The sequence below is a fragment of the Terrapene carolina genome, unplaced genomic scaffold (assembly GCF_002925995.2).
Source record: "Terrapene carolina triunguis isolate 2854851 unplaced genomic scaffold, T_m_triunguis-2.0 Scaffold42, whole genome shotgun sequence".
NCBI lineage: Eukaryota > Metazoa > Chordata > Testudines > Emydidae > Terrapene > Terrapene triunguis.
In genome coordinates, this window is record NW_020664393.1 from 55788147 (window position 1) to 55815943 (window position 27797).

The following is a 27797-nucleotide window of genomic DNA, read 5'->3' on the forward strand; positions in this document are numbered from 1 at the left end:
GTATTGACATTAACTTGACACAGTGTGTTTCAGTTGTAAAGAGATTTTTATGTTTTATGCCATACAAGCTGCTGCTGCAAGCCATCTTTTTAATCACTTATGTTCTTTAGTTCCATAAGGCACTTTTAAAAGATTTCAGAAAAGATGCTAGCAGAATGAGTAGCGATATTCTGGGGAGAGAGAGGACGTGCCCAGACTGGAACAGATGACAAAGCTATTTACACTAGCGTAACTTGAGGCCTAGTGTTAAGCTTTACCTTGTCATTTATTTAGAATTTTCTTGATTTTTGATTGGAGAGCTATTGTGTTCTGTCAGCTGAACATCTGGGTTGCATTTTGGGGGCTGCAGTTCTAAAATGTTTCAATTAAAAAGGGAGCGATTTCCTTAAATCGTTCCTTCATGTCGTATGAATCTACTTTAAAGATGGTCTGCTTTCACAGCTTTTCATTCTTTTTCTCTTCTGATGGAGAAGACTGGTGGCACCTTAAAGACTACCTGATTTATTTGAGCATAAGTTTTCGTGGGTAAAAAAACCCATTTCTTCAGATGCCACAGGACTCCTCGTTTTTGTGGATACAGACTAACACGGCTACCCCGATACCTGATGGAGAAGGTTTCCCAAAGTACACACTTTGTCATCATGACTTTAATCTTTTCATGGTCATATCCGGGCATCTGGATTTTTAAACCTTTCACTTCCTCACATCAGAAACTCTGTTTCTGGTATCTTATGACTCAACTATAGAGTGGCCAAGTTGAAGTTCAGGCCTTGGTATAGCTTTGATTGGGAGCAAATGAATTACTTGTGTATCTGGCTGGATTCCTTTTGTATATGCATTTTAAAATAGCTACTGAAGCTATAAGACTATATTGTTTGGAGAACTCAATTTTCAGGTGCTTTGGTTCTTCATGTTTGGAGACTAGCCGTAAAAGCTGTGGTGGCATTTCTAGAGGGGGACTGAATTGCACATTAACATGCAATATTCCATTAAAATTATCAGTTTTTTACATTCTCCGGTACATTGGTTTTTATCAGTTTCTTATAGATGTGCACCTTTTTCTCCAGTACAGAACCCAGATAATCATAGTAGAGCTCTATCTACTGGCTTCTGTATTGTAACCCAGTATACTGCTATAAAGTTTCCTTGAGCTTTCTCTGGGTCAGAAATGGTCTTTAAGAAGTCCACTTGATGTTTCTTTTGATTCTGATAACCTAGGTGAGGCACTTTTCAGAAAGGAACACTATCTTTCTTGGCATACACACTGTTGTTCCTTGGTGTTATTTTTCATTGATAGCTTGTTTGGCATTCATTTAGTTAGAATAGTAGCATCAATGGTGTGGTTAGGTCTGTGTATGGGATGTTTTTGTGACAGTCACTTGTAATTTTAAGTACTTGAACTCCCTATATGATTAAGTGTCAGGTGGTAGGGTATGAGTTTGAATATCAGAAATATTAGGATAGGGAAAAGGCCAGTCAACCCAACATGCCTACTCTTTACAAGTTTTTCTTTTAATCCTATTCTTTTTACTGTGCCATGGGAAAAAACCGTATAATCGCATATCTCCTTTGTCTGTTTCTCCCTGGAAAAAAGATCTGATTTGTGCAGGTCTCTACCTTGTACTTTAGAAACAAAGTAGCTATTTAAGAACTCTGTGCTTTGTTTTTCTTCTCTCACTCCCCCCACCCCCAATTCCTCAATATACTCTCCCTCCTCCTAAGTATCCAGTGGCCTTTTTATCCTTAGTCTGTTGTGTGTTTATTAATTTAGTTTCTCTTTGTAAATTCAGTGCTCATAACAATTGCTGGATGACAAGCACTGGAATCTGAAATCTTCACTTTACAGAAAGTGCTGAGGGAGGGAGGAGAAGCTTCCATATAAGGAGTAATTTAAAAATGCTAGGGTTATTAATTTACAAAGGAAAAAAGTAAGCGTCAATGTTTTTACTACATATTTTGGCTAACCAGGTGCTCCTGTTTACCTTTTCCATAATACAAAAGCAAGAGAGCACTCATTGAACTTAAAAGGTAACATGTTTAAAACTGATCAAAAGAAATGCTGTTGTACAGTGTATATAATTAACCTATGACACTTGCTGCCCTGCAAGATATTGAAACAAAGAGCTTAAATTTTTTTATTTTATTTTTAAAGTTCAGGTTCTGTACTTGCAAATGTGTGTAGCTTTACAGGTGTGAGTAGTCTGCTTAATGTCAACAGGACTTCTCACATATGTAAAGTTAAGTATGTTTGTAAGTCTTTGCAGGTTTGGGTCTGATTCTCCACACTTAAAAATTCATAATTCCATTTACTAAAATGGAGTTACTCCTGATCTTACTGGTATATGTGGGGAGAGAACTTGCTAAAGAATCATATGACACTATACTGATGGGTGCTTTTAAAATGTGCATCATTATTCTTTATTTGAAAGAGCAGCATGTCAAGGTGTCAAGTGAGGTATGTGAATGTGATGACTGATCTTTATTTTCAGCATCTCAACAAAATTTACTGAAGAAGTTGCAAGCACTAGTGAAAACAGAGAAATGATGCAAAAGGTCCTAGAGGAATCAGAAATTAACATGAAATTCAACTTGGAAAAACCTGGACATCAGTAATGCTGAGTGTTCTGGGGGAGGAGGTTTATAATAGAGAGCAAGTTAAGACATGCTCTTGCAATGGGATATGATAACAAAAAGGTGAGTGCAGTTGTGGGCTGCCTATGCAGAGCTGACAGGTAGTAATCCCTCTTTATATGGCTCTGGTGCAACTGCTTCTGGAATATATTAATGTCTTTGCCAGGAAGAGATTGACAAACTGGAAGGAGTTCAGAAGATGATAGCAAATCATCAGGCTTTGAATCTGGCCACTTATGAAGAAAGATTAAAAGAGTTAAACATGTATGCTTTGTCTAAAACATAACTAAGAGATGTGGAGGAAAAAATAAATAAAGTAGTTACCAGATAGTTGAATTATGTCAATGGCAAGGAAGGAGAGGAAATTGGGGTCTAAGTAGAAGCAAAACTTGCTAATGGTAAAATTTATTAGGCTAAGCAAAAGTATCCCAAGGGAAGTGGTGGAAGCCCATCACTTAGACATTTTAACTTTGACTGGACAAAATATTAGAAAATATACTGTAGGGAACTATCGGCCATTGGTCAGGGTGTTGGACTAGATTACTTAAGTGCTTTTTCTTCTCTTAACATCTAGAATTGTAATCCTCATGCTTTTGAGCATAAATTGATAGCTCTAGTCAGGAAGAAATTTTCCCTCGTAGTTTTTCACTTAGGTGCATAGGGGGGTTTTGCATCTTCTAAAACAGAGATCGGCAACCTTTGGCATGTGGCCCATCAGGGAAATCCGCTGGCAGGCCGGGACAGTTTGTTTACCTGCAGCGTCTGCAGGTTCAGCCAATCGCAGCTCCCACTGGCCGTGGTTTGCTGTTGCAGGTCAATGGGAGCTGCGGGAAGCAGCGGCCAGCACATCCCTCGTCCCACGCTGCTTCCCGCAGCCCCCATTGGCCTGGAACGGCGAACCGGCAGAACCTGCGGACACTACAGGTAAACAAACCATCCCGGCCTGCCAGCAGCTTTCCCTGACCGGCCTCGTGCCAAAGGTTGCCGATCCCTGTAAATGTAGTAGAGGTGGCAAGCCATTGGTCTGTTTTGACATAGCAATGCCTATATTCCTTGAGAAATCTTGGGTTAGGTACTGTGAGATTTATTTCTTTAAATAAAAGACTTTCATCGAGGTTGATTTTTCTTCAATGCTTTTTCTTTTACTATATAATTAATAACTTTTAAAAATTCCAAGGTCAAGCACACATTATATCTTATCTTCACAGTGGTGTAATATTTCATTGTTGTTCATTTCCTGTTTATGTTAATTGGCTTTGTGCTGCTAAAAATCTGCAACTCTGGGAAACCTATTTTAAATTTTTCAATCAAATAGTGCTTATCTTTAATGAAAGGGAAGTTACTTAAGCAGTGCAGTACATTAAGCTATACTAGCAGTCATTAATGAACCCATGTGCTTTGGTGTGTGTGAGGCCAATGGCTGAGTGCTATCAACAAACAAACAGTAGAGAAGTGGTTTAGTAACCATAAAATGCACACTTAGAGTGCTTGATTCCAATTAGAAAACCTTTTTTATTTTCAATTAAATTTAAAACGTTTTAAAAGCACATTTGGCGTATCCCTATTTGTGTGTCTAAATGATTTTTCAGCAAAAAGTTATAGACATTTTTGATTAGGAGGTGTGGTGTTTTTTATTATTATTATTATTAAACAAAAACTATTGAAAGTAGTGCAGGCTTTAAGGTTTTGCAGTCCTGTCATGAGTAAACCTCTACTTTAACTAAATAGATGAGTTACCCAATTAAGACTTCAGGATTTGGTCCTATGATTTTAAATTACCGTATATACTCGATCATAAGCCAGTTTGTTTATAAGCCGACCCCTCCCCCCCCCCAAGATGGATAAGTAAACATGGAAAATTTTTATAACCCGTTCATAAGCCGACCCTATAATTCAGGAGTCAGCAATCTTTGGCTCCTGGGCCATCAGGATAAGCTGTCGGTGGGCCGAGGTGGTTTGTTTACCTCGAGCGTCCGCAGACATGGAAGTAAACCTAAGTAAACAAAGTGTCCCAGCGTGCCAGCTGCTTACCCTGATGGGCCGGGACAGCAACTAGTGGAAAAATTTTTGGGGGGAGAAGCTGGGAGTCAAGGGAGTAACCCCTGTGACTACCCCCCACATGATCCCACCCTAGCCCGAGACCCCCACACTCTCCCCATTCCATCCCTTCCCACCTTATCTGGGGAGGGCCAGGGGAGGATGTCTCTGTCCTGGCTGGAGCTGCTCCGGCAGGCTGGGCAGCGCCGCCGCAGCATGTTCCAGTGAGCTGGGCCGGGTGGCGTGGCCGCAGCGTGCTCCAGCTGGCCGGGCAGCGCGGCCGCGGCCTGCTCTGCTCTGGGGGGCGGGGCTGGGCAGTGTGGCCATGGCCTGCTCTGCTCTGGGGGGCGGGGCCGGGCAGCGCGGCTGCGGCCTGCTCTGCTCTGGGGGGCGGGGCTGGGAAGGGCTGTGTCCCACCTGTCCCTCTCTACACCCGTTCATAAGCCGACCCCCTTCTCTGGTGCTTCCCTTTTTTACTAAAAAAATTTGGCTTATGAACGAGTATATACAGTAGCTTAGTCCTTTTTCCCTGTGCAAATGTTGGCTTGGCTATTACATCTAGTAATGGCTTCTGGCAGCTGAGTATTTGTGAAAATAAACATTCTCCCGCCTGCCGCCTTTTCTCCCCCCACCAGCCTTTTCCAATTTGTGAATGTTAATTTACTACGCTCTCTCTGTCATCTTATCTTGTTGGAAGCTGTCAGAGGGAAAACTGTGTGGCTGCCAAAGCAGCAGTTTTAGAAGTGGAAACCAGGTCAGTTATTTTTTTTTAAACGTGGAAGTTGCCAGTGTTTCTCTGGCACCAGGGGCAACTGATCTTGCAACATCTCTGAAGCACTCCTAGACTTCAGTGTGTGTCTCCTTTCCCAACAACTTTTTTAAAAAGTTATCGATCAAAATGTAGAGGCAACATACTGGCATCTGTTGGGCGATTATATACATTTGTGTACATTTTAGGATGATCTAGAATGGGAGGAGCAGCAAAGGAATGCTTTTTTACTGGGCTAAAATGGAGATATGTTTACATAAAACTGTTTAAAAAAACTATTATAACAGAAACAGTAAAGAAAATTTAAGATTTTTCTCCTGCATTCCACCTCTTGATTTATGGATACGAACAAACGTGATTTGTCTGTTTTAGGTCTAAACAGTGCATGCATTTAATACTGCACGTCTACCAGCCAATATACATTTAAATTTATTTTACAAAAATAAGTAGAAGAGAAATGTAAAGGATACAACAAGTAGTAAATAATATAAATATAACAAGTTAAAAAACAAAATATTGGAGGAATACAATTAAGTCCAACATTAATACTTTCAAAAAGAACCCCTATTTTAAAGTTTTTAATTTATTTGAAAGTCTTTAACTAGAAATACTTGCATATATATTATCTCCTCTACATCCATTGTACCTATGCACTGCTCATGAAAGCAGTCAGAACTGTCTTGAAGGGCAGTCAGTGTTCTGTTGTGTTCTTTGTTTAAATGTTGGTTTCTGCTACCAGTTTTCTGTTCTGATTCACTGAAGAATGCAGTGGTGAGAAGGTGAATCTTGTAGGAGGCTCTGGGCTGAGCCTGGGGCAGGGAGTTGGGGTACAGGAGGGGGGCTCTGGACTGGGACAGAGTGTTGGGGTGCAGGAGGGGATGTGGGCTCTGGGAGGGAGTTTGAGTGCAGGAAAGGGGTACAGGGTGCTAGCACTGGGACGGGGGCTGGAGCAGGGGGTTGGAGTGCAGGAGGGGATACGGGAGGTTGGCTCTGGGGGTGGTCGGGGCTAGGGCAGGGTGTTGGGGTACAGGAGGGGGTGCAGGTGCTGGTTCTGGGGGGAGGATCAGGGCTTGGGGTGCAGGAGGGGGTTCAGGGTGCAGGAGGGGGTGCAGGTGCTGGTTCTGGGAGGGGGGGTCGGCTGGGGCTTGGGGTGCAGGAGGGGGTTCAGGGTGCAGGAGAGGGGATGGGGTGCTGGCTCCGGGAGAGGGCTCAGGGCTGGTTTGGGGTGTTGGCACTGGGAGGGGGCTCAGGGCTGAGGTTCAGGGTGCAGGAGGGAGTTCGGGGTGCTGGCTCCGGGAGGGGGCTCAGGGCCAGGGGTTGGGGGTGCGGCCTCCCGCTGGGCAGCACTTACCTCCAGTGGCTCCTGGTCGGCGGCGCAGCATGGCTGCTACTAAGGCAGGCTCCCTGCCTACCTTGGCCCCACGCCACTTCTGGAAAGCGCCAACGCGCCCCTGTGGCCCCTGGGGGGGCAGGCGGCATGTGGCTCTGCGCGCTGCCATAGCTCTAGAGAACAACTGCAGATTGGAGAATGGTCCTAGCTATCAGTTTGTCTTTGTCTATCAGAGCTTGAAAATGAGCAAGGGGTCATGGCTCCATGTGTCAGCGTTCCCAGGAAGATACACAGAAGTTGGTGAATCACACCTCTTCAGCCAGCAGATGGATCACTCCAGGGCTATCCTCTACTTGCTGGGATATACACGTCTGCCCCAGGAGGAAGTTTCATCGGTCTAGATGTGGTTCAGCAGTTTTTCCATCAGAGGCCCTATGAACCACCACATGAGAGACAAAGGGTTCAGAAGTCCCGCTTCCCTACACCCTCTGCAACAGGTTCTGTGTGTCAATCTCAGTACCCGGTTCAATGTTATTTTTGATGGGCGCTTGAGAGCCGTGAAACACTAAGCCCAGCACCTCCTGACCCTGACATGCCATTTGGGGGGGTCATCTAGCACTCTTTTTCAGCACCTTGAGTGCAATAACAATGGACAAGTGGGTGCTGAATGTCATCCACTGTGGCTATATGATAGTTTGCATCCCTACCTCCTTGAAAATTCCCCCTCTCTTCTCCCCCTCCCCCTTTGGGGACCACTGTCATGAGAATATATTCAAACAAGAGGTGAACTCCTTACTGCAGCGAGGATCGATAGAACACATCCCTCCTCAGTACCAAGCGAGAGGGTTTTACTTGACTTACTTCCCCAAAAAGAAAGGTGGTTGGAGACGAACCTCAGCCTTTGCCATCTCAACTGCTCCATTTGCAAACTCAGGTATCACATGGTCACACTAGAAATCTATCTTTAGAAGAGGGCATGTGGTTTACAGCTCTTGATATGAAGAACGTTCATCCTGCCCAAAGACACTTTCTCAGATTCATAGTGGGCTCCGACCATTTTCAGTACAGAGTGCTCCCTTCAGAATAGCAATTGCCCCCGGAGTATTTACAAAGATATTACCAAGGTAGTAGCAGATCATGTCAGACATTGTGTTCTCATTGTCTTCCCCTACCTCAACAACTGGCACCTAGTCTGCAAGTCCCACCAGGAAGCTTGTGCATCAACTTCCATGATGCTACACCTCCTCTCCTCGCTGGGAGTCAGCATAAACATGGAAAAATTTGTTCTCATGCCTCACACAATCTCTGGCTTCATCTGGGCAACAGAGTACTTGTCCCAGGACAGGTTCTAGGTCATGAACAATATCATAGCTCACATCACAAACAACCCTTGAGTACCAGTCAAGTAATGTCTCTCTCTTAGGTCATATGGCCTCATGCATCTGCGTCTCCCAGTTTCCAAGACTCCACCTTCGTTGCCTTCAAACGTGGTTGCAGTTGGTTAATGTTGTGTCTCCTCTGCTGCATGGGCATCCCCTTTCACCCTTCCTCTCCGAACAGGACCATTATTAGGACACATCCGTATTATATTGAGCAGCCAACATGAACATACACACAGCATAAGGTACCTAGACGTCTCGAGAGTTCAGGATGCACATCAGTATTCTGGAGTTGCAAGCAGTCTTTTCTTCTACATCAGCAAGTTGGGAGGAGTGAGATCCACCTCCCTGTGTTCAGAAGCAGTCAGCCTCTGGAACAGGTGCATCAGTAATCGAATCACCCTATCAGCAGCCTACCTTTCGGAGAAGCAAAATCTGCTTGCAGATTCCCTCAGCAGACATTTTGCAGTCAACAATGAGTGGGAGCTTGACGACTTTGTACTGTGCAATATTTTCCATCTATGGGGAGCCCCAGTCAGGGATCTATTTGCCTCTAAAGCAAACAGAAAGTGCACTGCATTTTGCTCCAGAGGGCACTCCCGGAGTGATGCTCTGTTTTTTTTCTTGGTCAAACCAGTTCAATTATGCCTTCCCTCTGCTACCGCTCCTGCCATGAGTTCCATGCGGAATCTGTCAGGACAGAGCGGGGTCATCCTGATTCTGGGCCCTTTTAGCCCAGACAATTCTGGTTTCTCAACCTCCTACACGTGTCATCTCGACCACCAATCATCCTCCCAACATTTCCTGAGCCCCTGACCCAGTGGAATGGGAAGATGAGGCACCCCGATCCACGTCCTCTCCACCTCAGGGTTTGGTATTTGGATGGGGCATCATCCTTAGAACATTCATGCTCCACAGTCTTATGAGACATCCTCTCTAATAGCAGAAAGGACTCTACTAGAAAATGTTACCTAATTAATTGAAGTGCTTTTCTTCTTGGGCCTATCAAAGTGGCAGTCTCTAGAAATACAGACATGCTTCTCATCTTGGACTGGGTCCTATCTTTGAAGACATCAGGTTTGTCCGTCAGCTCCTTCTGAGTCCACTTGGTGGCGATCAGTTCATACCATCCACCTTCTCAGGGCTACTCAATCTTTGCACATCCTCAGACCAATAAATTCTGGAGTGGAAAGGCCTAATAAGAACGTTCCCTCATATTCAGAAGCCTACTCCCCAGTGAGACCTAAACTTTGTTCTCTCAGTACTCACAAAGCCCCTCCCACTTTTGATCCTTTTAGTTTCTTGCTTCATGTCTCTTCTTTCCATGAAGGTCACTTTCCTTGTAACCATCACCCCAGGTAAAGAGGTTGGCAAACTTGGAGCGATGATGGCAGATCCTCTGTTCACTATGTTCCATAAGGATAAGGTTTCTTTGTGTCTACATCCCAAATTCAGCCCCAGCTAGTTTTGGAATTTCACCATAACCAATTGATTAACCTGTGTGCTCTTCTTCCCAAAACCACATGCTTCCACAGAGGAATGAAAACTCCACTCCCTCGACATTTGGCGGGCCTTGGCCTTTTACCTTCAGGGAACAAAACCAATCAGAAAATCCCTGAGACTGTTCATCATCATAGCAGAAAGAGTCAAAGGCATGTCATCTCCACCCAGAGAATCTCCAAATGGATCTGTGTTTGCATTCTACTCTTATCAGCTGTTGAACCTCCTCTCCCATCTGCCATTGTATAAGAGTCATTCCGCCAGAGAGCAAGCAACAACTGTGGCATCTCTTCAGGAGGTACTTCTCCTGGATATCTGTAAAGCGGCCACATGAGGCTCTAGTCACGCATTTGCCAGACATGCCCTGGTGCCAGGACTCTTCTGCTGATGCCACATTTAGGATTGTGGTACTCTGCTCAGCCCTACCATCTATATGCTCGCACCCTCATCCTACTTAGGTACTTTTTGTCAGTCATCTGAAGTAGAATACAGTAGGGACCATCTCTTGAAGAAGAATGGGAGGTTACTTACCTGTAACTGGAAGTTCTTCAATATGTGTGATCCCTATCTGTATTCCACTACCTGCTCTCCCTCTCCTCTGCTTTCGATCTTATCTGATTCATGGTGGAGAAGGAACTGGAGAGGCAGTTGGACCAACGGACGCAACTTTCAAATTCTCCAGCTCCGAATACATGGTGTGCATGTATAACTCTCAGTGGAACATAGATGAAGGGAACATCTTCAAGGACATCCAGTTTACAGGTAAATAGCCTCCCCTTTCGTCATGTTTGAACACAATTATGTTGATGTGTAGATGTTGGAATGCTAAGCATGACTTAGCAGTCAGTGTGGAGCAGACAAATCACTTTCAGCACTGTGTCCCTACTCATGTAAAAACATTACTGCTATCAATTTTTATGTTCCATGTGAAATTAATTCACATAAAAAGAGACCGCTTCTGAGTCATTGAGACTAAATGTCCTCTATCCACAGAAAAGATGCAGTGTGATTGGTCAAGTGAAAATGTATGTGTTGCCACCAATGTACCTCATCCCCCCCGTGAAGAAACTATCTTTAGGCTTGAAGGTATAGTCAAATCTCCAGGCCTAATTACTCTTTGGCCTCTCTTCTGAGGCTTATATCAGTAAGTGCCAAGTGTGTCGATGATGATGGTTTTTTTTTTACATGCATAGCTGCCCTCTGAGGATAGTATTGGGACTGCTGAGATCATTTCACTTAAGCCACCAAAGAGCCATTAGATGGTAACTCTTGATATGTACTGTTCTGGGCTGGAAATGAATCCCTTCTCTGCAATTATACTGCTTCAGACTCCTTTCTTGAGGTTCCTGTTTGCATCTTCCTCTTTCTGTCTGCGGAAAACTAGATGGGACTCTCTTGAGAGATTGTTAGCACTGCTTAAGTGACTGTAGGATTTGATATTAAGTGATATAAAGTTCTTTGTATACACTGAGCACTTTTGAAAATCCCACCCATTGTACGATTTTCTGTGCGTTACCTGGTTTCTGTAGGTGGAGGATGGGGTGGGGAAATCTTCCCTTAAAAAAATTCTTCATATGTTAACATAAATTAATCTTTTTCATTGATGCAGTTCTGTTACACCATCTCTTACTCTCAATGCAATGTGTATATTTGTACTAAGTTAAAACTTAGTGCCCACAGCTTGAACATTGTGCCTGAATCATATGATGAGATGAAACACTTTATAGAGATTTACTGGTATCTGCTACCCATGGTCATACAGCATTATTTCTTGCTTTAGTTATTTTGTTTAATCAAAATGTTATGTGAATGTGGCTAAAGGTATGGTATTTAAATCCAAAATTGTGCTGTCTTTTCTCCTTTCTTTCTAAATGAAATGATTTTTTTCCCTGTGATATTTTGCTTATTCTTAAATGTTATGTCATCATAAAATCTTTAGTACCTTTTCCAAAATTAATATTTTTTCTGTTTAAAAATAAATAGTTCTTGCATACTTCCTTGAAAACCTACCCCTTTAAGAATGCATGTTACGTATATTATATATCCAAACAGCAGTCTTCAAAGGGCTAGATTCTGCCTCCTTTATGTTGGATAGTACCTTACTCTTAGTATTCCCAGCAATATAAATAGGAATTACTGCAGCATAAGGCACTAATCAACATGAGTAAGGGTGACAGTCTCTCATGTTAAATTGATAATCTGTAAGGTCTTGGTCCTGCAAAGATTTGATATGTATGTTTGATTATATGTATTAAGTAGTTCCATTGAGTTCAGTGGGACTGCTCCTGTACTTAAAGTTAAGCATACACATAAATCTATACTGATGTGGTTTAAGAGATTGGAAAATAGATGATCAGCAATAATAGGCTGAAATATATTAAACATAGAAAAAATATATTAATATTATAATTTAAACAGACAAAAAGCAGAAATTAATGGACTAATTTTGCAATCTCTACTAGATGTTGTGCTTACTGCCATCCCAGCTGCAGATACTTTGTATGTTTGGTAGTGTTCACAGATATGCATTCTAAGGTTCAGTCATATTGCATGTATCTTCGATTATTGGTTGTACTAATAAATACTTACTAAACAGTATTAGGAAGAGAAATTAAAACTTTTCAAATATTTGAGTGAAGCCAAAGAATGTACATTTTTTCATTATAGTATGTTAAAAATCTTTAACTAAAGCGTAATTTAAATTTTTGTTACAGATTCAGAATATGAACAACATAATCACTTTCCCATTGGACAGTTTGCTTAAGGGAGACCTAAAAGGAGTGAAAGGGGTATGGTAATCATTTATTTCTGTTTTTATAAAGTTATTTTTGGTACAAATATATATGGCTAATGTACCAATTTAATTTTAGTTGAAAAAATACATATGCTAGTATGTATTTCACTCCATGCATCTAAAGAAGTGAGGTTGTTTACCCACGAAAGCTTATGCCCAAATAAATCTGTTAGTTTTTAAGGTGCCACCGGACTCCTTGTTGTTTTCGTGGATACAGGCTAACACAGCTACCCCCATATGCTAGTATACTACTTCACTACCTGGTAACTAAGGAATGCCCTTGACATCAGCTGTGAACTGAGTTACTTCTTTGCCCTTGTGGCTTAGCTATAGTACAGTGTGTAGTTAATTACAAAACCGAAGAACAAAGTTCCTTCAGAAGGTGTAATAATCTTGAAGCTATGGTAGAAGATTGCAAGGATTGCACAGAGCTCAGATAAAATACATGGGGAGAGATGCTTAAGAACTTGTGTTTAATTTAAAAGGATTACTATGAACATTATATAGCATTGTAAATTTATTTGGAGCTTTACACTTGAGTAGGTGAAACTTTTTGTTTAGCATGAATAAATATAGAATTTAAACTCTGGTTGCGTCCTGCCTGAAGTAATAACTGTGTCCTGAGTTGAATAAACTTAGAACCCTAATGCTGATGAGTTTTTTGTAACAAATTTCTAAGCCAATGGCCTAGGAGTTTTTTTTAGCGTAGGGTCTGGTTATTCGTGAACAATGAGGAAGCAACTGGAAGCAATTGTTCTGAAATTTTTACATTAAAGGGGGAAAAAACAGAACAAAAATCCTACAAAATAGGCTGTAAACTGCAGAATGGTAAAATGCTTCTTTTAAAAAAAACAGACAAAAATGGTTAGACCCTTTAGCCTCCTTCTAGTTATCTCAACTTTTCCTCCCCCTTTTACCTCTTTCTAACCTGTTCCTGCACTACAGGTCAATAACTGCAGCATATTTTTGTTTTCCTTCTTTCATAACTGAATTGGGAAAGAGATCCGAGGTCCCAGTCCTGCAAAGACTTAGCAAGTGTTTTAACCTTACGCATTGTGTGTAGTCGGTCCAACTGACAATGGAACTACTCACAGTACATAAAGTTAAGCATGTTGCAGAATCAGGGCGTTAATGTGGGGACAAGCGACTTTCTTGTATCCCTGTATTCTTGACTGCCTGAGACCATTCCATTTCAGTGTAATATTTGGGTATGTTTAACAAGATGAAATCATTTGATTTTTATTTTCACAACTAACCTGCACAAACAAATGAGACACAGGATTCATATAATTCAGGATACTGTGCATAGCAGCACACTGTACAAAGCAGTACATTGCTTTTTCATGCCTCACCTTTGATTTGGTGTTTGTTCAAGTGCAAAATCAGTTTATTACAATCCACTCTGCTGTATACGTTGGTTCTGTTAATGTTATAAAAAGGTAAAAAAAGGAGGAAGTAGAAATGCAGCAGAGTAAAAAAGAAAATATTGTCTTTGTTCTATAATGATTTGAAAGTGCTATGCTGATGGTTTCCTAAGCAGTCCTCCAAACATTTATGCAAAGGAGTAACATTACTCATATGAGTAGTGTCATTGATGCTAAGTAATTTGGAGGACTGGGCCTCAGTCTTTACAATGCTGTCACCTTGGTCTGTGGCTTAAGTGAATAATTATGAATATGGATTTCATAAATAATTGTTTTAAGGAAATGTGTGGTTCCTGCTATGTATTATCAGTTTTTTTCTAATTTTGGTAGTTAGTAATATTGTTTGATCTATAGTGGGCTGATCTCTCTAATCATGTAATAAAACTTCAATCACCGAGCACATTAGATGCTAATAAAACAATTGAATGCCTTGTAAAAATAAGCACTTATCCAAGTTATCTTGTGCTCAGAGCCAAATCCTCTAGTTTGCTCTTTTTGAAGTCCAGGGAAATTCTGCATCTGAGTTAGGCTGCAGGATTTGGGCCAGTAGGGCCCAATCCTATTCCCACGGAAGTCAAATGACTAAGTCTTTACTAAAGACTTGTTTGTACCATTTAGGCAAAGACTTTCAGGTGGTGTAGAGCTGAATTGCCTCAAGGGCAGTTTTAGAGGCCAAATGCCTTTCTGAGCTATGCAGTGTGCAGGGGGGCCATGCACTCTGCCACATGTTTTTTTTTTTTTTAAGGATGCACCATAATCTGTTCCCCATGCACACTTGCATGCAGCTATGCACTCCTGGAGTAATAGTTAGGAAGTAGTCCTTACACACACCTGAGCTCTTTTTTCCCAGCTCTTATGTGAGCTGCACAACGGGGGAGGAGGAAGGGGAGAGGAAGGGCTCCTTGTTCCCTGTCAGTCCTGTACTAAGCACCCACAACAGTGCCTGGGCGATTAGATCTACTGTGTTTTTGTAGCAAATACTTAGCCATGTTTAATGTCTTTTTCCTATGTTGACAGGATCTGAAAAAACCTTTTGATAAGGCTTGGAAGGACTACGAAACAAAAGTGTATGTATTTCCTTTTTAATAAAAGTGTAGAGCATAATTTGAAATGTAGAGGTGGTGGTGGTTTATGTTGTTGTAACACCTTGAGCCCCACCTGAGATCCTGAGCATAATTTCTTTCAAGGCATGTGCACAATACTGATCTATGGAAAAATTATTTTAGAATTCTGTAGTTGATAATATAACTTATGAATTAAGTTAATTATCATTTATTGTGCTATGGCAATGATTGTTAAAAAATGCGTTCCATTTTTGGTAAGCTTGTGTGCTTAATAATGTTCCCATTAGAGAGCAGTCATAACCAGTCCACCTTTATTACCCCCTTCACTGCATATGGGGAGAGGTACTGTTCTTTGAGTGCCTTCTGGTGTTGAGCTGTGGAATCTTCTGGAGAACAATGTCCACTGGGGTCCACTTGCCCCCTTTCTCCCTCCCCTGGTGGAGGGTTCTGAGGGTATAAAAGAGCAAGTGGCCCCAACCTCCCTTTAATTCCTTCTTAAACTACTGAAGGTGCAGTGAACTTGGATTGCATATAGTGTCCTTATCATTTCTGTCATTTTTTATTTTCCTGCCTCCTTCTGCCTTTTCATGGACCATTTTCAGTTTAGTTAGATAGATTGTTGGTCATTTCATACAGTTTCTTTATTTAGAATAACAAAGAAGGTGTGAGTCTGGCATGGCTGAGTCTGAGCAGTCCAGAGAAGTGGGAAGGATGCCTCTTGCGCCCCATTGATTATTGTGGGGTGGGACAGGACTTCGCAGCCCCAGTCAACTAAATCTGGAAATATGTAAGTCCAGCATCAACTCTGGACATCTGCTAGCCTAAGTGGCTCTGTGCCTGGCTTAATTATGTCCTCCTCCCTTTCTTACCTGACTGGGCCTTGCACTGAAATTCTGGCAGTTGACTTGGCACTGAGGTTTCCGGACCCCTTTGGGGTGACGTCATTTGGTGCTGACATTCCATCATTGCTGATATGACACTGAGGTTGACCTTGTTCAGGGCTGAGATTCCAACACTATGGGTATCCCCAGATCCATCCAATGGCTATTATCCAGTGCCATGGACCCACTTGATGAAATAGAGAGACAGGGTTGGTGAAGTAATATCTTTTTTTTGGACCAACTTCTGTTGGTGAGAGAGACAAGCTTTCAAGCCACACAGAGCTCTGTCTGGGTTGAAAACTTGTCTCACCAACAAAAGTTGGTACAGTAAATGTGTTACCTCACTCACCTAGTCTCTCTAATATTCTGTGACCGATGTGGCTACATTTACACTACATGTTGTCCATGGTAGTATCATTCCCACTACCGTCTGTGTTGTCGGAATCTGGTGCCAAGATTTTGATACTGTTGGCAGGTATACCATGTGCTTGAAGTGGATCAGTATCAGTATAACTGGAGTTAGGTCCCCAGATCCTTTTGGGTCCACTGAGTCAAGTGCTGTGGATCTGGCACAAATTACTCCGGTGAGCCAGTTTCTTGACATGGCGTGGTGCTGAGTATAGGTGGCACTAAAGTCGACCTTAGTTGACTTCGTGTATCCAACTGAAATGGCCATAAGATCCATCTGAGTCAACATAATTCAGTGCCTAGGCTCCACCTCTGTTATCGTGGGTAAACCATTTGTTAAAGTGATTTAGTGCCTCGTATCAATGATACCCAGGTTGGTGGATTTGCCCAAGTCATTGGATCCAGTGCCAGCACAACTGACTTATCTGATGTGCCACTTATTAAAGGGGTGTTGTACCTTATTTCAGCATCACCAAGGTTTCCTGATTTGTCATGGATAGCTGAGTTTGAGTCCAAATATCCAGCACCCTTGATTTTCTGGCACCGTCAACTCTATACTGAGCAGTCCAATATTGAGTATCCAGCAACACAGGATCAGGAGAATCTGATGCTGTGACATTGTCTAACATAAGTTTCAGAGTAGCAGCCGTGTTAGTCTGTATCCGCAAAAAGAACAGGAGTACTTGTGGCACCTTAGAGACTAACAAATTTAAATTTGTTAGTCTCTAAGGTGCCACAAGTACTCCTGTTCTTTTTGTCTAAAATAAGTGGCTCACAGATGGACTGAGTCTGGTTCTGAGAACCTGGCACCATTGATTTTGGGTTTTTATAGGTGGCACCATAGTCTCCTGATCATTTGGAGTCTACTGAGTTGGCACCCCAAAATGTTGGCATTGTGCCCCAGAATTTCTCCAGTGGTCAGATGCTTAGTTGCATGTTAAACTCTGTTCAGAGATGGTGGTTTAATCCGAGTCCTCAGTCATAGTTGACTGAGGCTCTAGGCATTCCTTTTGTGGGAGTCTCTCCAGATGAAATCAGTAGAACTGACAAATTTTCAGGCTGACAGTTCTGAGGAGGACCCAGAATGGCCTTAGTCAGCTACAAAATTCTTCAACTGGGTTCCCTAAACAAGGTGTTCTTGAATGCCAAGACATCCTTGGTTTTGAAATCTTGAAAAAACTTTTCCCATTCTGAGACTGAGGTAGCTCCAGTGCCTATGTCGTCTCCCTTCAGTGTCACACCACTTATTGGTTCTGAAAGTGATTCAGACCTCAAAGCTGGTGCTGATGGCCTGATTTTGAAACTGTCCAAGGCTGTTACTGCCTAGAGACATCTAGGTTTCAATTCTAGTTTCAATGCTTTGTTTTGGAAGACAGGCTATAAAGAGCTTCCCTAAAGTCCACTCTACTACTGTGATGGTGGATCACTGGGTCTGAATGCTTGTCCTATTTATGTACAATCAATTATATACTGATATCCCCCAAACTTCAAGGAGCAACAGTTTAAAACAAATAAATATATCAATAATAAAAAAAGAAATTTTGGCAGCCACTGCTGGGACCACACTACCTTGGTAGCAAAGGACTCAATTCAGGTTGAATTGGGCCTTCTGATGCCACGTTTCTGATGCTTTAATCCTGGAGCTTATTCTACTGCAGTGCCAGAAATACTTTAGATTTTCCTCCTCAGTTTGAACATTACAGGCTATTGGTTTCAGGTGCAGCTCAGAAATGTTTTCATGTTGTTGTAAATTTACCTGAGCTTGAATCTGCAGGTAGTGACAATGCCCAGGGCGAAAGCACTTCAACTTGTAAATTTGGGATTCTCAAATGAGATTGAAAACACTGGTTGCTCGGAATTGTTGGTTTGTAGTGCTATTCCTTGGTCGCTCAGCACATGAAAATTGTTATCTACATGGTGACATTGGTATCATATTGCCTCTTTCTACAGGACTAGCTCCAACCCTGTATTATTAGTCCAACTAATCAGGGGTATCCACAAGATTATTTCCTATTTAAGCAGCACAGTGTTTTTGCTATCCTGACATGATTGTTTCAGACATCAGGGCATTCATCTAGACTTTGGTCCACAGACAGGTTCCTTTACACTGTAACTGTGATATACCCCCCTCCTAGTGAAAAAGTTTTTCCTAATATCCAACCTAAACCTCCTCCATCTGCTACCACTGAGAACAGTCTAGATCCATTCTCTTTGGAACCCCCTTTCAGGTAGTTGAAAGCAGCTATCAAATCCCCCCATATTCTTCTCTTCTGCAGACTAAACAATCCCAGTTCCCTCAGCCTCTCCTCATAAGTCATGTGCTCCAGCTCCTTAATCATTTTTGTTGCCCTCCGCTGGACTCTTTCCAATTTTTCCTTCTTGTAGTGTGGGACCCAAAACTGGACACAGTACTCCAGATGAGGCCTCAGTAATGCCGAATAGAGGGGAATGATCACATCCCTCGATCTGCTGGCAATGCCCCTACTTATACAGCCCAAAATGTCGTTAGCCTTCTTGGCAACAAGGGCACACTGTTGACTCATATCCAGCTTCTCGTCCACTGTACCCCCTAGGTCCTTTTCTTCAGGACTGCTGCCTAGCCATTCGGTCCCTAGTCTATAGCAGTGCATGGGATTCTTCCATTCTAAGTGCAGGACTCTGCACTTGTCCTTGTTGAACCTCATCAGATTTCTTTTGGCCCAATCCTCTAATTTGTCTAAATCCCTCTGAATTCTATCCCTACCCTCCAGCATATCTACCACTCCTCCCAGTTTAGTGTCATTTGTAAACTTGCTGAGGGTGCAGTCCACACCATCCTCCAGATCATTAATGAAGATATTGAACAAAACCGGCCCCAGGACCGACCCTTGGGGCACACCGCTTGATACCGGCTGCCAACTAGACATGGAGCCATTGATCACTACCCTTTGAGCCCGACGATCTAGCCAGCTTTCTATCCACCTTATAGTCCATTCACTCAGCCCATACTTCTTTAACTTGCCAGCAAGAATACTGTGGGAGACTGTATCAAAAGCTTTGCTAAAGTCAAGGAATAACACGTCCACTGCTTTCCCGTCAACCACAGAGCCAGTTATCTCATCATAGAAGGCAATTAGATTAGTCAGGCATGACTTGCCCTTGGTGAATCCATGCTGACTGTTCCTGATCACTTTCCTCTCCTCTAAGTGCATCAGAATTGATTCCTTGAGGACCTGCTCCATGATTTTTCCAGGGTCTAAAGTGAGGCTGACTGGCCTGTAGTTCCCCGGATCCTCCTCCTTCCCTTTTTTAAAGATGGGCACTACATTAGCCTTTTTCCAGTCATTTGGAACCTCCCCCGATCGCCATGAGTTTTCAAAGATAATGGCCAATGGCTCTGCAATCTCATCCGCTAACTCCTTTAGCACCCTCGGATGCAGCGCATCCGGCCCCATGGACTTGTGCTCGTCCAGCTTTTCTAAATAGTCCTGAACCACTTCTTTCTCCACAGAGGGCTGGTCACCTCCTCCCCATGCTGTGCTGCCCAGTGCAGTAGTCTGGGAGCTGATCTTGTTTGTGAAGACAGAGGCAAAAAAAAGCATTGAGTACATTAGCTTTTTCCACATCCTCTGTCACTAGGTTGCTTCCCTCATTCAGTAAGGGGCCCACACTTTCCTTGACCACCACCTTGTAACATACCTGAAGAAACTCTTCTTGTTACTCTTAACTTCTCTTGCTAGCTGCAACTCCAAGTGTGATTTGGCCTTCCTGATTTCACTCCTGCATGCCCGAGCAATATTTTTATAGTCCTCCCTGGTCATTTGTCCAATCTTCCACTTCTTGTAAGCTTCTTTTTTGTGTTTAAGATCAGCAAGGATTTCACTGTTAAGCCAAGCTGGTCGCCTGCCATATTTACTATTCTTTCTACACATCGGGATGGTTTGTTCCTGCAACCTCAATAAGGATTCTTTAAAATACAGCCAGTTCTCCTGGACTCCTTTCCCCCTCATGTTATTCTCCCAGGGGATCCTGCCCATCAGTTCCCTGAGGGAGTCAAAGTCTGCTTTTCTGAAGCAGGGCTTTGGAGCTCCAGCTCCAGGCAAAAACCTGCTGCTCCACTGCTCTGGAGCTGCTCCACGCTCCAGCTCCGGGCTCCGCTCCAAAGCCCTGTTCTGAAGTCCAGGGTCCGTATTTTCTTCCTTGTATCAGGATCCTGAACGTGGCCATCTCATGGTTACTGCCTCCCAGGTTCCCATCCACTTTTGCTTCCCCTACTAATGCTTCCCTGTTTGTGAGCAGCAGGTCAAGAAGAGCTCTGCCCCAGTTGGTTCCTCCAGCACTTGCACCAGGAAATTGTCCCCTATACTTTCCAAAAACTTCCTGGATTATCTGTGCACCGTTGTATAGCTCTCCCAGCAGATATTGGGGTGATTGAAGTCCCCCATGAGAACCAGGGCCTGTGATCAGGGCCGGCCTTAGTAAGAGCGGGGCCCGATTCCTCTGGCCGGGGTCACGCGGTTTGGGTCTGGGCCAGGGCCACTGGGGCCAGTTCCCAGGGTGCTCGGCCGGCACCGGGCCGGAGTCACTCGGCCGGGGCTGGGGCCCGAGCCAGAGCCGCCAGGGCCGGGGCCGGAGCCGCTCGGGCCAGGGGTGCTCAGCCGGGGCCGGAACCGCGGGGCCGGGCCGGGGATGCTCGGGCGGAACCGGTGCCAGTGCCCCGGGGCCTGGGCCGGGCCGCAGCCAGAGCCGCTCGGCCGGGGCCTGAGCCGGGCCAGGGGTGCTCGGCTGGAGTCAGGGGTGCTCGGCCGGCGCCAGGGCCGGGCCGGAGCCGCTTGGGCCGGCGCCGCGGGGCCGGGGCCAGCGCGCTCGGCCAGAACTGGGGCTGGTGCCCTGGGCCCTTAGCCGGGCCGGAGCCAGAGCCACTTGTCTGGGCCGGGGCCCAAGTTGGGCCGGGGCCGGGGGTCCTCGGCCAGGCCGGGCCGGCGCACTGGGCCGGTGCACTCGGACGGAACCGGGGCTGGTGCCCTGGGGCCCGAGCCGGGCTGGAGCCAGAGCCGCTGGGGCCGGGGCTGCAGGTGCTCGGCTAGGGCCAGACTGGGCCGCGCCGCGCCTCCCCGGAGCCCTCCTCGCGCTCCCCCCGCCCCAGCTTACCTGCTGCTGCCTGCCTGCCCCTGCTTCTTTTCAGACTTCCCGCAAACATCTGATTCGCGGGAAGCAGGGGAGGGGGAGGAGCAGGGGGGCGGGGAGCGTTCAAGGGAGGGGAGGATGGGGAAGTGAGCTGGGGGCGGGGTGGACAGCTGCGGGTCCCTCTTAGGTGCAGGGCCCGATTCAGCCAAATCGGCCTAAAGCCAGCCCTGCCTGTGATCTAGTAACTTCTGTTAGTTGCCGGAAGAAAGCCTCGTCCACCTCATCCCCCTGGTCTGGTGGTCTATAGCAGACTCCCACCACGACATCACCTTTGTTGCTCACACTTCTAAATTTAATCCAGAGACACTCAGGTTTTTCTGCAGTTTCATACTGGAGCTCTGAGCAGTCCTACTGCTCTCTTACATACAATGCAACTCCTCCACCTTTTCTGCCCTGCCTATCCGTCCATGACAGTACTCCAGTCACGTGATTTATCCCACCAGGTCTCTGTTATTCCAATCACATCATAATTCCTTGACTGTGCCAGGACTTCCAGTTCTCCCTGCTTGTTTTCCAGGCTTCTTGCATTTGTTTATAGGCACTTAAGATAACTTGCTGATCGTCCTGCTTTCTCAATATGAAGCAGGAATCCTCCCCTCTTGCGCTCTCCTGCTTGTGCTTCCTCCCAGCATCTCACTTCCCCACTTACCTCAGGGCTTTGGTCTCCTTCCCTCGGTGAACCTAGTTTAAAGTCCTCCTCACTAGGTTAGGCAGCCTGCTTGTGAAGATGCTCTTCCCTCTCTTCGTTAAGTGGAGTCCGTCTCTGCCTAGCACTCCTTCTTGGAACACTGTCCCATGGTCAAAGAATCCAAAGCCTTCTTTCCGACACCACCTGCATAGCCATTCATTGACTTCCACGATTTGATGGTCTCTACCCGGGCCTTTTCCTTCCCCAGGGAGGATGGACGAGAACACCACTTGCGCCTCAAACTCCTTTATCCTTCTTCCCAGAGCCATGTAGTCTGCAGTGATCCGCTCAAGGTCATTCTTGGCAGTATCATTGGTGCCCACGTGGAGAAGCAGGAAGGGGTAGCAATCCGAGGGCTTGATGAGTCTCAGCAGTCTCTCCGTCACATTGTGAAACCTAGCTCCTGGCAAGCAGCACACTTGTATATGTATAGATTACACTCTTAAAAACCAATAGTTACTGGTTAAAAAAAACTCTATCTTCAGACTGTGTCATTAGGAAACTTCTCATGTAACCTTACAAATTGCAAATATTTTTTTTAAAATGTAAATTATTTAAAACCAGTTCCATTTTTTTACCTGCCAGGCCCCAAGTTCAGTGTTCTCCTGGGCTGATGATATCTCTAATACATGACAGTGGAACTGGTCAAATTATGTCTGTTTGGCTAGACCTGGGGTGGAGCATAGGCTCTTTTTTGTTTTTGATTTTTCTGCCCCCCCCCCCCATACTCTCATTGCTTTTCTCATGTGCTTACACACTAACAGCAGTCATGCAGAGGGAGCATATGGAGAAGGAATGCATGTGTCAGAAAAACTGCTCAGACTTCCAGCAGGCAGACCATATTTAACAAAGTGGTGAGCCAAATCTCACCCACACATGTCAGTTTGATCAACCCTGTTGTGGTGTATTAGATGTTAATGATGTGATATCAGCTCTTGCACCATAGACTTGCTGTAGTATGGTGGTATTTATGCATTGATTTCTATTATGGTAGTGCCTCCAATGTCACCAGGCACATTCCAGACATTCTATAAAACACAGTTCTTGTCCCCCAAAGAGTGCTGTGCGTAAGAAATTGATTTTAAACTATTTTTAATTTTTAAAAAGCATTTATTACTTTGTAAGGCAGTGAATATGTCTGTTAGTTCTGTGCTAGCAGCTCTACTGCTACGAAAGGAAAAACAATGAAAGCAGATGATGTTTCGACTATGGCTAACTGGTGCCCTCCTTCGCTCATCTGCTAACCTTCCCATTCAATTCTGAAAGCTACAAATGAATTAATTACACTCTTCACTACACATTTTAAATACTCTTGCAAATAAACAGAACTGTTATTTGAATGTGTTCATGTGATTACAGGAATCAGTTAAGTGAGTTAAGGTGCATTACTTCAGTGTGCAGAAACATGCACACTCATGGATGCAGATATCCACACGTTGTTCATGGCCTGTTTCTGCACCAATTGAAGTCAGTTGGAGAAGGAATAGGTTGTTACTGCACACCTAAATCTGTAAGGAAAATAAATGTTGCATGTGTATATATAATGCTCTTTCCACTTGGGTAAATTCACTTGTTAACTTTTTTTTTTTTCCTTTTCTTTTCAAAAATGGCAAAGCTCAAACTGTTAAAACCATTTAAGTTTCTGGAATGTAAAAGTATATGGCCATGTCTACACTTACTAGGGATCGATGCTGCTGCAATCGATGCAGTGGGGATTGATTTAGTGTGTCTAGTGAAGACTCACTAAATCGACTGCAGAGCGCTCTCTGGTTGACTCCGGTACTCCAGAACAAGAAGATTAAGGTAAGTCGACGGGAGAGTGTCTCCTGTTGACGCAGTGCAGTGTAGACACTGCAGTAAGTCGACCTAAGCTATGCTGACTATGTTATTCACGCAGCTGGAGTAGCTTAACTTGGGTCGACTTACCGCGGTAGTGTAGACAAGGCCTGAGTGTCTGAAATTTTCTTGTAAAAGCCCTAGTCCTCGTCTATACCCCCACACTTGGACTCAGTAGATGGTTGAACTGTTTTTTCCATATTGCAGTATAGTTTTCCTTTTGGCCAAGTATAGTATAGTAATTTCAGGATATAGTGCTCCCTTGCTCTCCAGTGGGAAGGGAGGCCACTCTGCCTCGTTGTCTTGGGGTTTAGTCCTCTGCCTCGGGTCGCACCAGTGGGGCTGAGCCGTAAGCAGTCTAGAGCTCTGGGCCCGTCTGACAGAGGCAAACACACAGCCATGGTTTGGGCCCCTTGTCCCCACCCCTGGGAAGGGACAGCGCCCTGCATAGTCTCTAGCTCACAGGCTCGCAATAGGACTGACAGCAAGTAACAATCTAGGGCCCTAGCCCTCGGAATGGGCTGGTAGCAGGCTGTAGCCTGAGCCTCCCGGCACAGGCAGCCAGCACAGGTGATAAGTAACAGTCAGCATGGATTTGTCAAGAACAAATTGTGTCAAACCAACCTGATAGCTCTCTTTGACAGGGTAACATGCCTTGTGGATAGGGGGGAAGTGGTAGATGTGGTATATTTTGACTTAGTAAGGCTTTTGATACTGTCTCACATGACCTTCCATAAACAAACTAGGGAAATACAACCTAGATGGAGCTACTATAAGGTGGGTGCATAACTGGTTGGAAAATCGTTTCCAGAGAGTAGTTATCAGTGGTTCACTGTCATGCTGGAATGGCATAGCAAGTGGGGTCCTGCAGGGATCGGTTCTGGGTCCTGTTCTGTTCAATATCTTCATCAAAGTTTTAGAGACTATACATAAAGTTTGCGAATGATACCAAGCTGGGAGGTGTTGCAAGTGCTTTGGAGGATAGGATTAAAATTCAAAATGATCTGGACAAACTGGAGAAATGGTCTGAAGTAAATAGGATGAAATTCAATAAGGACAAATGCAAAGTACTCCACTTAGGAAGGAACAATCAGTTGCGCACACACAAAATGGGAAAGGACTGCCTAGGAAGGAGTACTGCGGAAAGGGATCTGTGGGTCATAGTGGACCACAAGCTAAATATGAGTCAATAGTGTAACACTGTTTCAAAAAAAGCAAACATCATTCTGGGATGTATTAGCAGGAGTATTGTAAGCAAGACACGAGAAGTAATTCTTCCGCTCTACTCTGCGCTGATTAGGCCTCAACTGGAGTATTGTATCCAGTTCTGGGCACCACATTTCAGGAAAGATGTGGACAAATTGGAGAAAGTCCAGAGAAGAGCAAAAAAGAAAGGTTAAAGGTCTAGAAAACATGATCTATGAGGGAAGATTGAAAAAATTGGGTTTGTTTAATCTGGAAAAGAGAAGACTGAGAGGGGACATGATAGAACCACCCTGACAGGAAGTCCAATCTAAACCTCCTTCATTTTATGTACTTGATATGTACTTGATAACAGTTTTCAAGTACATAAAAGGTTGTTACAAGGAAGAGGGCGAACAATTGTTTTTCTTAACCACTGAGGATAGGACAAGAAGGAATGGGCTTAAATTGCAGCAAGGGAGGTGTAGGTTGGACATTAGGAAAAACTTCCTGTCAGGGTGATTAAGCACTGGAATAAATTGCCTAGGGAGGTTGTGGAATCTCCATCATTGGAGATTTTTAAGAGTAAGTTAGACAAACACCTGTCAGGGATGGTCTAGATAATACTTAGTCCTGCCATGAGTGCAGGGTACTGGACTAGATGACCTCTCTAGGTCCCTTCCAGTCCAATGATTCTATGATTATTTTCAGTGCTGCTCTTTGGCTTGTCTGCAGCCCCTCATGTTCACAAAGTGTTTGGTGGTGGTAGCAGCATTCCTATGACGGTCAAGAGTTCACATGTTCACTTGCCTAGATGACTGGCTGGTGAGAAGCTGGTCCTGGTCTCAGGTTCTGTCCAGCACAGCCAATATCCAGATAAGTCAATCCTGTCGCCTACACAAAAATTAGAATGTATTGGAGCAGTCCTGGATTTTAGGAAGGCCAAGGCTTTCCAGCCATGGTTGCAATTTCAAACATTGTGTGCCATTGCGCTAGACTTAAAGGCACATTGTGGCACTACAGTACAGAACTCCCTAAAGCATCTAGGACACAAGACAGCATGTACTTACCTAGTGCAGTACTGCCAGACTGCACTTCAGAATGTTACAAGTTTGGTTAGTACTGGTGTATTCACCAATCTCTCATCATATGGACATGGTGGTCCAAGTACCAAATCAGGTCTTGTCCTGTCTGGACTGGTGGACAGAACCCTCCAGTGTTTGTGTTGGACTTCACTTTGCTGCTCCAAAACAGATGCTCACCTTAGTTACAGATGCATTGGAACTGGATTTGGGGGAATTACTTGGGTGTTCTGCCAACACAAGCTCTTTGGTCTGCCTAGGATCTAAAGCTACATATAAATGTAAGGAAATTGTGAGCCGTCCATTTGGCTTGTATAGTGTTTCTTCCACACATTGAACAAAAGAATTTGTTGGTGCTAATAGACAATAGAGCAGCCAGGTTTTATGTGAATAAGCAAGGAGAAGCCCGATCAATGCAGTTGTGCCAAGAAGCGATTCTCCTTGGTGATTTCCATATCACCACTTGGATCCACCTTCCAGGGATGCAGAATGTTCTGGCAGGCCACCTAAGCAGGTTGTTTATCATTCACCATGAGTGATTCTTTTGTCCAGATACTGCCAGATAAATTTTCCAGCTCTGGGGAACTCCCACAGAAGCAACGGAGGCCAACAGAACATGTAATCAGTTTTGTTCCCAAGCCGGGTTATAGCCTGGGTTCTTTGACAAATGCTTTCCTATTACCATGATCAAATGGCCCGCTGTATGCCTCCCCTCTGGTTCCGCTCCTGCCCAAAATCAAACAAGACTAGGCTCACCTTATACTCATAGCTCCAGCATGGCCCCATCAGTACTGATTTTCAGCTTCAGTAGCCTTATTGGTCAGATCTCCACTGTCACTCCTGCTAGACACAGACATGGTCTCTCAGGACCATGGCCACCTTCTACATCCCAACCTGAAGGCCTTCCACCTGATGGTCTGGATGCTTCATGGCTGATGTAGTTGGAAGTGGTTTATTTTTAAGGGAGTACAGGAAGTGCTTCTGAATAGTAGAAAGCCTTTGACTAGGGGTATTTACCTGTTTAAATGGAAAAGATTCTCCACCTGCTCCTGGCAAAAAGGCATTTTCATGGCCCAGACTGTTATCCAGCATATATTGAACAATCTCTTGTTCCTGAAACAACAATGGTTAACTTTTAGTTCCATCAAAGTACACCTGATGGCTGTGTTGGCTTTCCACCCTCCTGTTGACAACTGCTCACTCTTCTCCCATCCTATGTCTATCAGATTTTTGAAAGGTCTCGACAGATTATATCCACAGGTACAGGACCCTGTCTCCGCGTGGAACTTGAATCTAATTTTAGGAAAGCTGATGGGTCCTCCCTTTGAGTCACGGGTGACCTGTTCCCTGCCACACCTTTCAATGAAAGTGGCTATTTAGTTGCCATTACCTCAGCCAGGAGAGTGGGGGAATTGCGAGCTCTAGTATCATAATCTCCCTGTGTGGTCTTCTGTAGAGAGAGAGTTTTACTTTTGCCCTCACCTGAAGTTTCTTACTGAAGAAGTTTCCAGTTTTCACATTAACCAAGCAATCTATTTACCGATCTTCTTTCCAAAGCCTCATGCCCATAAAGATGAGTAAAAGCTCTACACTCTAGGTGGTAGAAGAGCTTTGGCTTTTTATCTG

At 44.2% G+C, this 27797-nt stretch overlaps 1 protein-coding gene across 2 annotated transcripts in view; it reads left to right on the top strand.

Moving 5' to 3' along the window:
* ASAP2 (ArfGAP with SH3 domain, ankyrin repeat and PH domain 2) overlaps window positions 1-27797 on the top strand; it is a 173997-nt gene that overhangs the window by 47789 nt on the left and 98411 nt on the right. For both annotated transcript variants that reach the window (XM_026655319.2, XM_026655323.2), the window contains exons 4-5: window positions 12361-12435; window positions 14882-14931. In XM_026655319.2, the coding sequence (XP_026511104.1) occupies window positions 12361-12435; window positions 14882-14931 (125 nt within the window). The remainder of the gene's footprint in view (window positions 1-12360; window positions 12436-14881; window positions 14932-27797) is intronic.